Below are 16,626 nucleotides of genomic sequence, written 5' to 3'. Positions count from 1 at the left end.
TCCTCTCCACATCCCAAAAATCCCAGCAGTGGCCAAATGATGCTCAAAAGCCACTTTAAAGATTCAGATCTTGGCTCCCAGGGGGAATTTTCCCCTCCTCCATGAGCTGTTTTCACACCTCTCCACCCCAATACTCATTTACTCCACACCTAGAGGTTCCAAACAAGCAGTCTGGGGGTTGGGGAACTGATTTTGGGGGTTTTAGGATGTTTGGGGGTTTTTTCCCAGGGGCATTTGGGGGTTTGAGGGCTCTGCTTTCGATGGTGAGAGCAGCACTTTCTCCCCACCCTACCCAAGAATGTTTCTGCTGATATTAAACCCGACCCGGAGGCATTTGGAAGGAGCCGACTTCCTCGCCAAGAAAATGACCTCAGCCTTCTGCTTTGGAGCTTTTTTTTTTTTTACCTTTTTAAAGCATTTTTCTCCCTCTCCTGCCTGCCAGGCAAGAGGCACAGCTGGGGCCTCACCGTGTCCCTGGCACCACTGCCAGGCTGCATCCACAGTGCCAATCCTCAATTCAGGGTGATTGCTGTAGCTTTTAACCTGAAAATTCCAATTTTAAGCTGTAAATTCCAGGTTTTTCCCCACAAACCCCCTCCCTGATACTGATAGGAGGATCTGGGGGCCAAACCTGCTGCCAAAACCCACCTTGCACCATCCTCTGGGCACGTGATGACCTCCAAAACTCATTTTCCCAATGAAATAAAGCAGGGGAAAAAAGCTCAGACCAAGAGCTAATGTTGCCCACGATGTTTCTGGAAAGGATTTTTGCAGGAGTTTCCTTAACAGACTCCTCTGCATTTTTGCTTTTATTAATGTGGCGGCATTCCCGAGGCTGCTGCGATGCTTTTGCAAGAGCTAAAACATCTCCTGGGTTAAAAATCCAACAAATGCAGCCCCTCAGGCACCTCCACAGTGGGAAATGCTGAGGAGAGAGGAGGGAAATGCTGGATTTGGGTGTCTTCAGATGGAATTGCTCCAGCTTTAGGATTTTTTTCCTAAATAAATGTTTCTCTCCTGGAGACACCGAGCTGATGGGGGCAGTTCAGAAAATAAAAATCTTCTGGAATCCTACTGGATTTCCAGTCCCCAAAAAGCTGATGTTATTGGGAAATTCTCTCATTTGCCCCTAATAATCAGAGGGGAAATGCTTCCACCATTCTTCTCTGCTTGAGGTGGTGCATCACCATCCTGGAGTTTTATTTGTACCCCACACCTCCATCCTGAATCCAGCATCTACATCCTGCACCATTCTGCATTCCATTCCTTCTATCCTAGAGCTGCACCCTCCAACTGCATCCTGCTTTTGCATCCCACACCCATTCCCTGGATCAGCATCCTGTGGCTGCCTCCTGCATCCCAAATCCTTCATCTGCACCCTCAGCCCTGCACTCCATGTCCTGCATCTGCACTCTTCATCCCTCACCCTACACCTCATCCTGCATCTGCACCCTGCATCCCAAATCCTTCATCTGCACCCTCAGCCCTGCACTCCATGTCCTGCATCTGCACTCTTCATCCCTCACCCTACATCCCACTTCTCACACCCTGCAGCTGCACCCTGCATCCCAAATCCTACATCTGTACCCTGTGCCCTGCATTCCACACCCTGCATATGAACCTCTCATCCCACATCCTGCCCTATCCATCCCACTTCTTACATCCTGCAGAATATGGGATGCAGGAACAGAATGTGGGGTACAGAAGTAGAATTTGGGATGCAGAGGTGGGATACAGGACACAGGAGATGGGATGTGGATGCAGGACATGGAACGCAGGACTGGGATTTAGGGTGCATCCTGCATCCCAAATCCTGCAGCTGTACCCTGTGCCCTGCATTCCACACCCTGCACCTGAACCTCTCATCCCACATCCTGCCCTATGCATCCCACTTCTTGCATCCTGCACTCTGCATCCCAAATCTCGCATGCCAGATCTACATCTCAGATCCTGCATCTGCACCGTGTCCTGCATGTGCAGGATCCATCCCACATCCTCCATCTGCACCTGCATCCAGCCCCCCTTCCCACACCTACACCCCAAACTCTGTGTTTGCATTCCACATATTCCCACATATTCTCCACCCCACATCCCCATCCCACTGCCTGGATCCCAAGGGCACCAACAACCCCTGCAGGTCCACTTGGCCTCACCAGGAGCTCCCACCCCACCTCACCCAGGGCCCTGGGTAAGTTCAGCCCAGGTTCTTACTGGGGCACACTGGGCCATACTGGGCTGTCCCCTATGGCTGCACCCTGGCTGTGTGTCGTTGCCTGCTCCCCCAGCCCCAGGACAAAAACTGAATTGAATGAAAACCGTTTGTGAGGCTGGAATGGTCCCATCCAGCCCTTCTTTCCCCACTGCTCCTGGTCTCATCCAGGCGTTTCTCCAGAGCAGGTGTGAATGGTGGAGCTGCATTCCCAACCTGGCCTGCCCACAGGGGAGTGGGGAGCTTTCCCATCCACGGGGGCTCTGTTCCCCTCCCCAGCACATCTGGCAGGCAGATGTGGCCAAAGGCCAGGATCTGCCTCCCAGATGGGGGACGAGTTGCAGAATGTCTGCACGGGCTTGGAAAGTGATAATTTTTGCCTTGGAAGTTTGCGTTTCCCGGCTCCTTGCACGCACTCCCCATCTCCAGGGGTGCTGCAAAGTCCCTGTGCAGAGCTGGGGCTGAGCTCTGGTGCTCTGTGCTGGAGCATTCCATGTCCTGCACCTCCATCCCGTATCTGCACCCTAAATCCCAGTCCTGCATTCCATGTCCTGCATCCACATCCCATCTCCTGTGTCCTGCATCCCACCTCCAATCCCAAATTCCTCCTCTGCAACCCATGCCCATCCTTCATCTGTATTTTATATTCCATGTCCCTTACCACCTGTCCTGTATCCCACCTCTGCATCCCAAATTCTACTGCTGTACCCCACATTCTGTACCTGCATCCCATATTCTGCATCTGCCCTTCCATCCCATGTCCCCTGTCCTGCATCCCACATCTGCAGCCCCTCTCCTGTGTCCTGCATCCATGTCACATGTTCTGTGTCTGGAAAGCTGCATCTGCCTCCTAAATGCTCCATCCTGCATCTGGGAACCTGTGTCTACATCCTAAATTCTCAATCTGTTTCCTAAATTCCTGTCTGCATCCTGAATCCTGCAACCCACATCCTAAATGCTCCCTTCTGTGCCCTACATCTGGCACTCTGTATCTGCATCCCAAATTCTGTGTGTCCCATCTGCATCCTGAATCCTCCATCCTGTGTTCTGCATCTACATCCTAAATCCTCGGTCCCCCATCCTGCATCTCTGTCCTGGATCTTATGTCCTACATCTGCATCCTAAATCCTTCATCCTGTCTTTACATCCTAAATCCCATGTCCCCATTTACATTCCAAATATTCCATTCCAGACCTGCATCCTGCCTTCTCCATTCTGTGTCCTGCGTCCTCTGTCCCCCACCTGCATCCTAAATTCTCTATCCTGCATTTATATCCCCAGTTCTACGTCCCACATCTCCATTCTAAGTTCTCCATCCTGCATTCTGCACCTACATTGTGAATCCTTCATCCACCATCCTAAATCCTATATCCCACATCTCTAAGTCCTGCATCCCAAATCCTACATCTCAAATCCTATGTCCCACTTTTGCATCCCAAGTGTTTTGTCCTGCATCCTGCACCTACATACTAAATCCTGTGTCCCCATTTAAATCCTAAATCATCCAGCCACCATCCTGCATCTATGTCCAAAATCCTGTGTTCCATATCTGCATCCTAAATCTTTCATCCTGTATCTACAGCTGAAATCCCAAGTCTCCACATACCTCCTAAAAGCTCTATCCCACATCTGCATCCTAAGCCTTCTATCCCACAATTGCATCCTGGATCCTCCATCCTGTGTCTTGCATCTTCATCCTAAATCCTATGTCCCATATCTGCATCCCAAGTTGTCTTGGGATCTGTCCCAGATCCTGTGTCTATGTCCCAAATCCCATGTCCCACATCTACATCCTAAATCTTGTTTTCTATATCTGCATCCTGAAACCTGCACCTATGATCCAAATCCTACAACACCATCTACATCCTAAATCCTCAGCTGCACACCATGTCTAAATCCTAAATATTCTATTCTGCATCCTGAATCTACATCCTAAATTCTGCATCCACAGCCTAAATCCTGAGTCCCATATCTGCATCATAAATTCCATTTCACATCCTGCATCTACACTCTAAACCTCCAGTCTAAATATTACGTCCCACATTTGAATCTCAAATTCTGTCCCACAACCAACACCTAGATCCTAAATCTTCAATCCGCCATTCTCCATCTGTGCCCTAAACCCTCAATCCCATGTCTAAATCCTAAATACTCTATCCTGCATCCTGAATCTACATCCTAAATCCTGCATCCATAGCCTAAATCCTAAGTCCCATATCTGCATCCCAAATTCTGTTCCACCAACCAACACCTAGATTCTAAATCCTCCATCCATTTTTCATCCATGTCCCAAATCCTGAATCCCATGTCTAAATCCTAAACACTCTACCCTGCATCCTGGATCTACATCCTAAATCCTGACTCCCATATCTGCATCGCAAATTCTGTTTCACATCCTGCATCTACACCCTAAACCTCCAGTCTAAATCCTACGTCCCACATTTAAATCCTAAATTCTGTCCCACAACCAACACCTAGATCCTAAATCCTCCATCCCCCATTCTCCATCTGTGCCCTAAATCCTGCACACCATGTCTAAATCCTAAATACTCTACCCTGCATGCTGGATCTACATCCGAAACCCTGCATCCACAGCCTAAATCCTGAGTCCCATATCTGCATCATAAATTCCGTTTCACATCCTGCACCTACACCCTAAACCTCCATCCCAAATCCTATGTCCCATTCTCCGTCTGTGCCCTAAATTCTAAATACTCTATCCTGCATCCTGAATCTACATCCTGAACCCTGCATCCACAGCCTAAATCCTAAGTCCCATATCTACATCATAAATTCTGTTTCACATCCCACATCTATATCCTAAACCCTCTATCCTGTGTCTACATCCCAAATCCTACGTCCCACATTTGAATCTCAAATTCTGTCCCACAACCAACACCTAGATCCTAAATTCTCCATCCCCCATTCTCCATCTGTGCAATAAATCCTAAATATTCTATTCTGCATCCTGAATCTACATCCTAAATCCTGCATCCACAGCCTAAGTCCCATATCTGCATCACAAATTCTGTTTCGCATTCTGCGTCTACACCCTAAACCTCCATCCCAAATCCTATGTCCCACATTTGCATCTCAAATTCTGTCCCACAACCAACACCTAGATCCTAAATTCTCCATCCCCCATTCTCCATTTGTGCCCTAAATCCTAAATATTCTATTCTGCATCCTGAATCTACATCCTAAATCCTGCATCCACAGCCTAAGTCCCATATCTGCATCATAAATTCTGTTTCACCTCCTGCACCTACACCCTAAACCTGCATCCCAAATCCTATGTCCCGCATTTGCATCTCAAATTCTGTCCCACAACCAACACCTAGATCCTAAATCCTCCATCCTCCATGTCCTAAATCCTCCATCCTCCATGTCCTAAATCCTAAATTCCCATCCGTGAACCCTGAACCCTCCATCCTGCATCCAGCACCGCATCCCCAACTCCGCTCCCAGGATGCTGCCAGGAGCTGGGGGCTGGCAGAACCCGCTGTGCCCGCTGGAGAGCCATGAATTTGGGATGAGGAGGGGGCAGCAGCCCCCAGGCCGCCCTGGCCGTGCTGTTGGTTTTGGGATTTGCCACGCTCCGGTGCCTCCGAGCGCGCCGGGTCCCCGGCGGGGCCGCACAAAGGGCGCTTTCAGCACAGCCCCCCCCGCCCGGCCACAGAGCAACACAAACCTTTCATCCCCCTCGAGTTTCCCCCACAGACCCCAGAAGAGGAAAATAATCCTCTCCACGGAGTTAAAAAACCGAAAGGAGCCTAAAACTTGGGGTTGAAAATGATTCCCATGGGAATGGAGCTTGGTTAATGCACAAGACCGTAGTGGAGCACAGGCAGTGTCCAGTCTCCCCTGAAGCAACCTGGGGAGGAGGGGACATGTCCATGACCCCCCAAAATACCCCATGACCCCCCAAAACATCCCATTTACAGCAGGTAACAGGTGAAAAATTAATTTGTTTTGACAGCAATACCCACCCATGCAACGAGTTGTGTCCAGCCTCATACCCCTCCACAACCCTCCCTTCCCGAGGCATTCCCAAAGATTTTCTTTTTCATGCCCTTAGAAATATAAATTCCTGGGGGGAATGAACCAGAAAACCCTGTATTCAGCCTAATTATCCCCCCTGGCCGCAATCTGTGATCTCTGGGACAATTAAAAGTGCTTAATCCCAGCTGAAAAGCAAACAAGGTCGGAGCGCGGCGTCTTCCTGCCTTCCCCTCGCCCACTGCCGGGGTCTCGCTCCCCAGCTGCAATATAAATATGCAATTAAAAAATCGCCGCTAATTGCTTCGCCCAAGGGGGGTTCCCACCAGGGAAACAAAAAGGCTGGGCAAAGGGATATTTAAAAAAATAATCATTTAAGAAGGGGTAAACAATTAAAAAATGCTTTTTTTTTTTAGCCCAGTAATTAAACAGTGATGCAGCTTTAGGGAGGAATTGTGGTGATGTCTCAGGGTTTGCACCTTGGGGTGGGTTTTTTTGGGGGATGCTCTTTTTTGGGGGGGGATGGGGTTAATCTCTGGCTCTCCTCTCTCGCTCCAGCGCTAACAACCCCTGGCAGCTCTCGGGCTCGTTAGTCCTTCCCAAAAGCAATTAGAGAGGCTGGAAAATGAGGGCAGCCACTGCCCTGAGACAGGGCAGGAATGGGGGGCGGGGGGGTCAGCCCCAAGCCCCTGGGGCGGGTTTAGGGCTCGGCACAGATCCCGCAGTGGGATTTACCCTGGCCGAGCAAAGCTGCGCCATCAGCAGGCTTCAGAGTGAACAACCCCGTGTAACTCCCCCTGGCAGCAACCAGCCTCACCTCGTGTCCCCCAGGGCTTTATTGAAACTTCAAAACCTAAAACAGGTGGCCAGACACCTTCACAGTATTTGCGTGCTGCTGCCAGAGTGCAGCCAGGAGGAAAAGGAGGAGGAGGAGGTGGAGGAAGAGAAGGAAGAGGCAGAGAAGGCGTGTGAGGGCTCAGGTGCCAGGCAGCCAGACCTTCTGGGTGCTGACAATGTCGCTGAGCTTGGCCTTGATCTTCAGGAAATGCCTCTTGAACTCCAGGCCATCACCCTGCGTGGGGAGAGACAGGGGCTGACATGTCCTGCACCCCTCCCTCCCCTGGCACCCACCTCCCATGGTCACCCCACCCTGCACCCACCTCCCGTGGTCACCCCAACCCTGCACCCACCTCCCATGGTCACCCCAACCCTGCACCCACATCCTGTGGTCACCCCACCCTGCACCCACCTCCCATGGTCACCCCACCCTGCACCCACCTCCCGTGGTCACCCCAACCCTGCACCCACCTCCCATGGTCACCCCCACTCTGCACCCACCTCCCGTGGTCACCCCAACCCTGCACCCACCTCCCATGGTCACCCCCACCCTGCACCCACCTCCCCTGCACCTGCCATACAGCCCTCACCACCCACCCTGACCCCCACACACCTTGGAGAGGCGAAAATCCACCAAAATCTTGCTCTCCATCTCCACCAGGTTCACCTTGAAGATGAGTTTGTTGTTCCTCCTGTCTGTGGTCGAGATGGTGACCTGCAAAGGGGGGAAATGTCTCAAATTATTCCCTGATGGCCCAGCACAGGGGTCCCAGCCCCAGTTCTATCCCTGACCCCCACCTGGTTGGTGCAGCTCATCTTCCAGCCGTAGCCCATCTTCTCACACACCTCCTTCAGCGCGCGGTAGGAGCCGTCGGCGTCCAGCTTGGTGAAGAACCGCGTCATCCGCTTCACCAGCCGCTGCCACGGGCTCTGCCGCCCCAAAAAACATTCCAGGGGTCAGCAACCCCGCCAAAGGGTCCCAAATCCCACCAGGTTCCAGCCCCAGCTCTGACACAGCCTGGCTTTCGGTGAGGAAATGTTGGAAAGCTGCACCCCCTGATGGCACCAGGCAACAAGCGCATCCCAAAGAGCAGAAACGCTGCACAAGCATGTCCCAAAGAGCAGAGGCACATCCCAAAGAGCAGAAATACTGCACAGCCACATCCCAAAGAGCTGAAATGCTGCACAATCATGTCCCAAAGAGCAGAGGCACATCCCAAACAGCACAGCCACATCTCAAAGAGCAGAAATGCTGCACAGCCACATCCCAAAGAGCAGAAACACAGCACAGCCATATCCCAAAGAGCAGAAATCCTGCACAGCCACATCCCAAAGAGCAGAAATGCTGCACAGGCATGTCCCAAAGAGCACAGCCACATCCCAAAGAGCAGAAATCCTGCACAGCCACATCCCAAAGACCAGAAATGCTGCACAGGCATGTCCCAAAGAGCATAGCCACATCCCAAAGAGCAGAAATCCTGCCCAGCCACATCCCAAAGAGCAGAAACACAGCACAGCCACATCCCAAACAGCGCAAAGTCAGCCCCTGGTATCATAAAATGCTCTTTTAAAGACACACATAGGATGCAGTGTTGCGTCCCAATGGTATAAATAGTATAAAGATGGACCCTGATATTGTAAATTGGATGTGAAGGTGCCTCTCAAATGCTGCAGAGCTGTACCCTGGAACTGGAAAGCTGTGTTTTATTACTCAAAATGCTGTAAAATCGTGCCTCAAATGCCATCCTGAGATGACAAACCTTGCCCAGCAGCACCTCAACACTGCCAAGCTGCTCCCTGATAGTGTAAATCAGATGTGAAGTTGCTCCCCAAACACCACAGAGCACAAAGTGCACCCTGATGCCATAAATGATGCACATTTGCAACCCAAATCTTGGGAGGTGGCACCCCGAGATGATAAAACTCACAGCTGCATCCCACCCTTGTCAAGCTGCTCCCTGATATTCCATACACAGTAAAGTTGCTCTTTAATGTGGTATTTATGATGCAAAGTTGCGCCCCAGTATTTTACACAGCACAATGTTGTGCCCCAGTGCTGTAAATCAGATGTGAAACTGCCCCTCAAATCCCTGGCAAAGTGACAAAGTGACACTAAAAGTACTGCAAATTTGCAGCCTAAATCCTTCACCTGACACCCTCAGGTGGTAAATATTCAACAGCCACAGCTCAAACAGTTGCTCCCTGATATTATAAACACAAAAAAAGTTGCTTCCTAATCTTAGATATCTAAGGCAAAGCTGCACCCCAGTAGTATAAAAGGTGCAGCACTGGATCCTGATGTAAATTGGATGAGACTCTGCCCCCCAAATGCTGCAGAGCTGCACCCCAAGATGATGAACCTCCCCAAGGCACACCCCACACATTGCCAAGCTGCTCCCTGATGTTATAAATATGGCAAAGCTGCTCCTCATGGATGCAAAGTTTATGCAATGCAACGTTGGACCCCAGTGTTGTAAATCGGACGTGAAGCTGTCCCCAAACACACCAAGGCCAAGGCAAAGTGTCACCCTGATCCTAAAAATACTGAAAATCTGTGCCCCAAATCCTGCAAACTTGCACCCCAGGCCATAGCAAAGTGTCACCCTGATACTGAAAATATTGAAAAACTGTGCCCCAAATCCTGCAAACTTGCACCTCAAGGCATGGCAGTGTCAGCCTGATACTGAAGATACTGAAAAACTGTGTCCCAATCCTGCAAACTTGCACCCCAGGCCATAGCAAAGTGTCACCCTGATATTGAAAATACTGAAAAACTGTGCCCAAAATCCTGCAAACTTGCACCTCAAAGCCATGGCAGTGTCAGCCTGATACTGAAAATACTGAAAAGCTGTGTCCCAACTCCTGCAAACTTGCATCCCACGCAATGGCAAAGTGTCACCCTGATAGTGAAAATATCGAAAAGCTGTGCCCCAAATCCTGCAAACTCGCACCTGAGGTGATAAACAACAAAAAGTTACAGCTCCAACGTTCCCCAGCAGGCAAAGCTGCAGCCCAAGCAGCAGAGAGCAGCCCCCAAACCACTGCAGGTGCACGCTGACACCGCTGCCGATGCCGAGCTGCGCCCCAAACGCCGCGAGGTGAAATCCCAAGAGGATCAACCTCGCCCAGCCGCATCCCAAGCACGGCGAGGCAGCACCCCGGTGCCGCAGGTGGTGCCAGGTGCCCCCTGACCTGGGAGGAGCCTGGGGTGCCCAGGAGTTGGCTGTTGACCAGCATGTGCTCGGGGCAGGCGGGCTGCGAGAAGCTGAAGCCCTGCACCAGCTGGTCGATGCTTCCCGTGCCACTCTCCCAGGGCATCCCGCCCGTGCCGGGCTCCGGCTGAGACGTGGAATAGCTTGCCTTGTCCTCACTGCAAGGCAAGGGGGGACACAAGGGTTAGGAGAGCTGGACAGAGCCCGATGTGGGAACTGCATGGGATTCTGCAGGATCACAGGGGTTGTGCGGGGTTTCCACCCCGACCACCTCCTGGAGAAAATGCCGGGAAGGCCCCGAGGCGTGCGAGGAATTGCAAACCCGTGTGGAGGGAAGCAGAGGCTCACCCCAGTGCTCCCTTCACGGGTGAGAAGTCTGTATCGGATCGGATGTGCTTGGAGAAGCCTCCAGGGGAGTCGCTGACTCCCCCCGAGGAGAGCCGAGCCCGCTTGACATCTGCAAAGGACAGGACACCAGGTGACCCCAAATCCGGGGGCAGCAGCGCGCTCCCCCGCAGCCCCTTACCCTTCTTGAGGGGTCTGCTGTACCACCGGTCCTTCTGGATGTCAGCAATGGTGATCCTGGCCGTGGGGCTCTCCGTGAGGATCTTGTGCAGCAGTGCTGGGGGAGACGAGGGGGTGGAACACAATATGGTGTGTGGATATGTGTGTGTTTGTGTGTATATATAGCTATATATTTGTGTGTGTGTATATATATATATATATATATATATATATATGGACATATTTAGGGAGCTGCTGGGTGCTTACCCAAGGGAGCGGAATCAATCTTCTTCCAAGGTGGGAGGTAGGTTTTCTTCTCCTTCCAGTCACTGTATTCCTGGCAGCTGTCGCTGGGCTGGTCCCAAGGCAGCTCTGCCAGGAGACCCCACTGCTGTCACCCCCAGTGCCACAATCCCCTGGGCACACATGTGGCACTGTGGGGACGTGGTGTGCCAGGTGACCCTGCCATGGATCCTGTGTGCTCCCCATGCATCCCAAACCTCCCTGTGCATCCCATGGTTTCTCACACACATCCCATACCTCTCTATGCATCCCAAACACCTCCTATGCCTCCCATACCTCCCCTCTGCCTCTCATACACCCCCCTACACATCACATACATTCCCCTTCTGCAGCCCTCTATGTCCTCCATGCATCCCTATGGATATTCCAGACATTCCCCTCCATGCATTTCCCATCTCCCTTATGGATCCCACACACTCCATCTCTGTTTCACACACCCCTCCCATCTCATGTGCACCCCTGCCCCATCCCTTACATCCCTGGTGCACTCCAGGCACTTCCCCTCACACACTTCACCCATGCACCCCTTCTGCATTCCACACATACATCCCTGCACATTCCACAAACACTCCCCCATGTCCTCTGCACCACCCCTGCATGTCCCCCACACCCCCTGAACACGTCACAGGCATTCCATCCATTCCTAGAGGCATTCCAGTGTTCCCACCTCTGCTGGCCATTTACCACCTCCTGTGAATTCCATCCATCCATCCATCCATCCCAACATTCCCACCTCTGGCCATCAGCTCATCATCCTCTGTGAATTCTGTATATCCCAACATTCCCATCTCCAGCCAGCATGGCTGTCAGCACATCACCCTCTATGAATTCCATCCATCCATCTCAGCATTCCCACCTCTGGCCAGCATGCCCACCAGCACATCACCCTCTATGAAGTCCATCGATTACCAACATTCCCATATCTGGCAAGCATGGCTGCCAGCACCCTCTGTGAATTCCATCCATTCCAACATTCCCACCTCCATCTAGCATGGCCACCAGCACCAGGTCACCCCCTGTGAATTCCATCCATCCATCCATCCATCCATCCATCCATCCATCCATCCATCCCAGCATTCCCACCTCTGGCCAGTACAGCCATCAGCACATCACCCTCTGTGAATTCTGCACATTCCAGTATTCCCACTTCCAGCCAGGATGGCCACCAGCACATCACTCCCTGTGAATTCCCTCCATCCATCCCAAGATTCCCACCTCCATCCCAGCATGGCCACCAGCACATCACCCTCTGTGAATTCCATCCATTCCCATCCATCCCCACCTCCGGCCAGCACTGCCACCAGCCCAACATCATCCTTTGTGAATTCCATCCATCCATCCATCCATCCATCCATCCATCCATCCTAACATTCCCACCTCTGGCCATCAGCACATCACCCTCTGTGAACTCCATCTATTCCTACCTCCATCCAGCATGGCCATCAGCACATCACCCTTTGTGAATTCTGTACATCCCAACATTCCCACCTTTGGCCAGCATGGCCACCAGCACCAGATCACCCTCTGTGAATTCCATCCATCCATCCATCCATCCATCCATCCATCCATCCATCCATCCCTCATCCATCCATTCATCCATTCATCCATCCATCCATCCATCCATCCATCCATCCATCCATCCATCCCAGCATTCCCACCTCGGCCAGCATGTCCACCAGCACATCACCCTCTGTGAATTCCATCCATCCATCCATCCATCCATCCATCCATCCATCCATCCATCCATCCTCACCTCCAGCCAGCATGGCCACCAGCACCAGGTCACCCTCTGTGAAATCCAACCATCCATCCCTCATCCATCCATCCATCCATCCATCCATCCATCCATCCATCCATCCATCCCTCATCCATCCATCCATCCCTCATCCATCCATCCATCCCTCCATCTCTCATCCATCCATCCCTCCATCCATCCATCCATCCATCCATCCATCCATCCATCCATCCATCCATCCATCATCCATCCCTCCATCCATCATCCATCCCTCCATCCATCCATCCATCCCTCCATCCATCATCCATCCCTCCATCCATCCATCCATCCATCCATCCCTCCATCCATCCATCCATCCATCCCCCATCCCTCCCTCCCTGCCCACCTCCGGCCAGCATGGCTGTCAGCACCACGCCGCAGGCCCAGACGTCGACGGGCTCGGCGCGGAACTCGGGGCGCCGCAGCAGCTCAGGGGCCACGTAGGGCAGGGTCCCGCACATCTTGTTCAGCAGCCGCTCCCGCCCGTTGTGCCGGAACACCGTGGCCAGCCCGAAATCCGAGATCTTCAGGTTGTCTGGGCCCAAACGGAAGCAAAGCCGAGTTAAAACTTCAAATCAAAACTCAAAATTAACCCACGCCCCCAACAAAATTAATTCAAAATGCAAGTTCAAATTGAAATAAAAACATAAGTAAAAATTTTACTTATAAACTCAAACTCAAAATTTGTTTACAAATTTGAATTGAAAACAGGCTTAAAATGAAAATTCAAGTTAAGATTTTAAACTACTAACTCTAAAAGCTGAACTTAAAAAATTTGAATTATAATACAAATAGTGTTAAAAGAAGAAATTCAAACTAGAATTTAAACTTATGATTCTACAGTTCTAGGTTTAAAAGTTGACCTGAAAATTTGAATTAAAATACAAATAAAATTAAAAGAAGAAATTCAAATCAGAATGCAAATTCAAATAAAAGCTTAAATTAAGAAATAAAGCTAAAGAAATTGTAAAAAATTTAAATGAAAAATGTAAAGTAAAATTTAAATTCAGAATAAAATTAGACCCTTGCATTAAAAAATCAAATGCAAAATATAAGCATTCAAATTAAAGCGTTAAATTGAACACTCAAATGGAAAACCCCAAATTAAGAAAACTTAAATGGAGGCCAGAGAGGGACACGCCTGGCCCTGCCTGCCCCCACCTCGCTCGTCCAGCAGCAGGTTCTCCGGCTTCAGGTCCCGGTGGGTGATGCCGATGCTGTGCAGGTACACCTGAGGAGCAGGGGAGGGGTCAGTGCTGAGGGGAATCGTGGCAATGGTCAGGGGGTCAGCATGGTGTGAGAGTCTTGGCAAGGGTCAGGGGGTCAGCACCATGTGAAATCACAGCAAGGGTCAGTGCTGAGTGGGAATCATGGCAATGGTCAGTGATGAGTGGGAGTCATAGCAATGATCAGTGCCATGTGGGAATTATGGCAAGGGTCAGCAATGTGTGGGAATCACAGCGAGAGTCAAGGGGTCAGCATGGTGTGGGAATCATGGCAAGGGTCAGAGGGTCAGCATGGTGTGGGAATCATGGCAAGGGTCAGTGGTGAGTGGGAATCATGGCAAGGGTCAGGGGGTCAGTGCCATGTGAAATCATGGCAAGGGTCAGTGGTGAGTGGGAATCATGGCAAGGATCAGTGCCATGTGGGAATCACGGCAAGAGTCAAGGGGTCAGCATGGTGTAGGAATCATGGCAAGGGTCAGAGGGTCAGCATGGTGTGGGAATCATGGCAAGGGTCAGTGCTGTGTGAGAATCATGGCAAGGATCAGCATGGTGTTGGAATCATGGCAAGGGTTAGAGGGTCAGCATGATGTGGGAATCATGGCAAGGGTCAGTGCTGTGTGAGAATCATGGCAAGGATCAGCATGGTGTTGGAATCATGGCAAGGGTTAGAGGGTCAGCATGATGTGGGAATCATGGCAAGGGTCAGGGGTCAGCATGGTGTGGGAATCATGGCAAGGGTCAGCACTGTGTAGGAATCACGGCAATGGTCAGTGCCATGTGAGAATCATGGCAAGGGTCAGTATCATATAGGAATCACGGCAAGGGTCAGCAATGTGTGGGAATCGTGGCAAGAATCAAGGGGTCAGTATGATGTGGGAATCATGGCAAGGGTCAGAGGGTCAGCATGATGTGGGAATCATGGCAAGGGTCAGCACCATGTAGGAATCGTGGCAAGGGTCAGTACTGTGTAGGAATCATGGCAAGGGTCAGTGCCATGTGGGAATCATGGCCGGGGTCAGAGGGTCAGCATGGTGTGGGAATCATGGCAAAGGTCAGCACCATGTAGGAATCACGGCAAGGGTCAGGGAGTCAGTGCCAGGTGGGAATCAAGGCAAGAGTCAGGGGTTCATTATGATGTGGGAATCACAGCAAGGATCAGCACCGGGCAGGAATCATGGCAAGGATGAGAGGGTCAGCGTGATATGGGAATCATGGCAAGGGTCAGCACCGTGTAGGAATCACGGTAAGGGTCGGGGGTCAGCACCGTGCAGGAATCGCCGCTGGCACCCGTGGCATTGCCTGGCACCCATGGCACTGCCGCTGCTGAGCACTCACCACGCCGGCAATCAGCTGCTGGAAGAACCGCTGTGCCTCCGGCTCTGGCATCCCGACATCTGGCTCTGCACGTGGGGAAAAAGAAGGGAAGAGCAGCCCTGAGCCGTGTGGGGATGACAATTTAGGATGTCCCGCTGCCCCTACATCCCCGGTGCCCCGTGCGCACCGATGCGGTCGAAGAGCTCCCCGCCGCGGCAGTACTCCAGGAACAGGTACTGCGTGGCGCCCTCCCGCCGGTGTCCGTAGAACCGGACGACGTTCTCGTGGCTCAGCATCTTGTTGATGCAGATTTCCTTCTTGATGTTCTCCGGGCACTCGGCCGCGCGCTTCATGTCCACGATTTTCACGGCCACGGCCTCCTCGGTGCGGCGGTTCACGGCCAGCTGCACCCTGCGGTGGGCACGGAACAGGGAGTGGGCACGGCAGTGCTTCCCCCAGAGACGGGCAGCAGGCAGGGAACGGGGAGAAAGTTCTGCCCGTGGAGATGGCAGCAGGCAGGGAATATTGGCACTGAAGGCAAGGAACGGGCAGGGAATGGGCAGCAAATGGTGCGGGCAGGAGCAGGCAGGGAATGCAGGCACGGGGAGGCGCACCATGGGCACACGGGGGTGCAAGGGGGTGTGATGGGCGAGCAGCTGACACACAGAGGACGTGCCACGACCCGAGGGGGCAAACAGCGGGCATGCGACGGGCGAGCAGCGCGGACTGGGCGAGCTGTTGGGCACACACACGGCGTGTGATGGCCAAGAGGGGAGCAAACAGCGGGCACGCAGTGGCCACGCAGAACCACGCAGGGACAAACAGGAGGTGTGCAAGTGGCACACGGGGGGCAGAGGGACAGGGGCCGTGCAAGGGCAGGGCGGGGCCCGGGCCGCGCAAGGGGCAGGGCAGGGGCGTGCAAGGGGCGGACCCGGCCGGCAGCAACCCCGCGCCCCCCGGCCCCGCCGCACTCACTCCCCGTAGGCGCCTTCGCCCAGCGTCTGCACCAGGTCCCAGTCCTCCACGAAGGGCACCGCCATCCCCGCCCCGGGCCCGCTCGGGGCCGCGATCCCGGTCCCGGTCCCGGCAGCGGCCCGGCCACGCCGCCCTTTCCCGCCACCGCCGCGAGCCCCGCCCCGCCCTGCGCGCGCACAAAGCCACGCCCACACCCCGCCAGGCCCCGCCCCCACCTGGAATCCCGCGCCCATTGCAGGCCACGCCCCCCCTGTATTTACATTCAAATCCGTT

At 52.6% G+C, this 16,626-nt stretch overlaps 1 protein-coding gene across 2 annotated transcripts; it reads right to left on the bottom strand.

Moving 5' to 3' along the window:
* Window positions 1-7,072: 7,072 nt before the first annotated feature.
* CHEK1 (checkpoint kinase 1) lies at window positions 7,073-16,492 on the bottom strand. Of its 2 annotated transcripts, XM_058819158.1 has the most exons (12): window positions 16,354-16,492; window positions 15,566-15,789; window positions 15,400-15,464; window positions 14,000-14,069; window positions 13,185-13,373; window positions 11,029-11,133; window positions 10,784-10,879; window positions 10,606-10,714; window positions 10,238-10,415; window positions 7,844-7,975; window positions 7,659-7,760; window positions 7,073-7,280 (listed from the first exon to the last, which is right to left on the bottom strand). In XM_058819158.1, the coding sequence occupies exons 1-12, from the start codon at window positions 16,416-16,418 to the stop codon at window positions 7,185-7,187; spliced, it is 1,431 nt and encodes a 476-aa protein (XP_058675141.1). In that variant the 5' UTR covers window positions 16,419-16,492; the 3' UTR covers window positions 7,073-7,184. The 2 variants fall into 2 exon arrangements, with proteins under 2 accessions (XP_058675141.1, XP_058675140.1); XM_058819157.1 differs by having other exon boundaries at window positions 10,606-10,879.
* Between the last annotated feature and the right edge of the window lie 134 nt (window positions 16,493-16,626).

This window comes from Ammospiza caudacuta, chromosome 23, assembly GCF_027887145.1.
Source record: "Ammospiza caudacuta isolate bAmmCau1 chromosome 23, bAmmCau1.pri, whole genome shotgun sequence".
Lineage (NCBI taxonomy): Eukaryota > Metazoa > Chordata > Aves > Passeriformes > Passerellidae > Ammospiza > Ammospiza caudacuta.
This window is presented reverse-complemented; position numbering and strand designations above follow the sequence as displayed.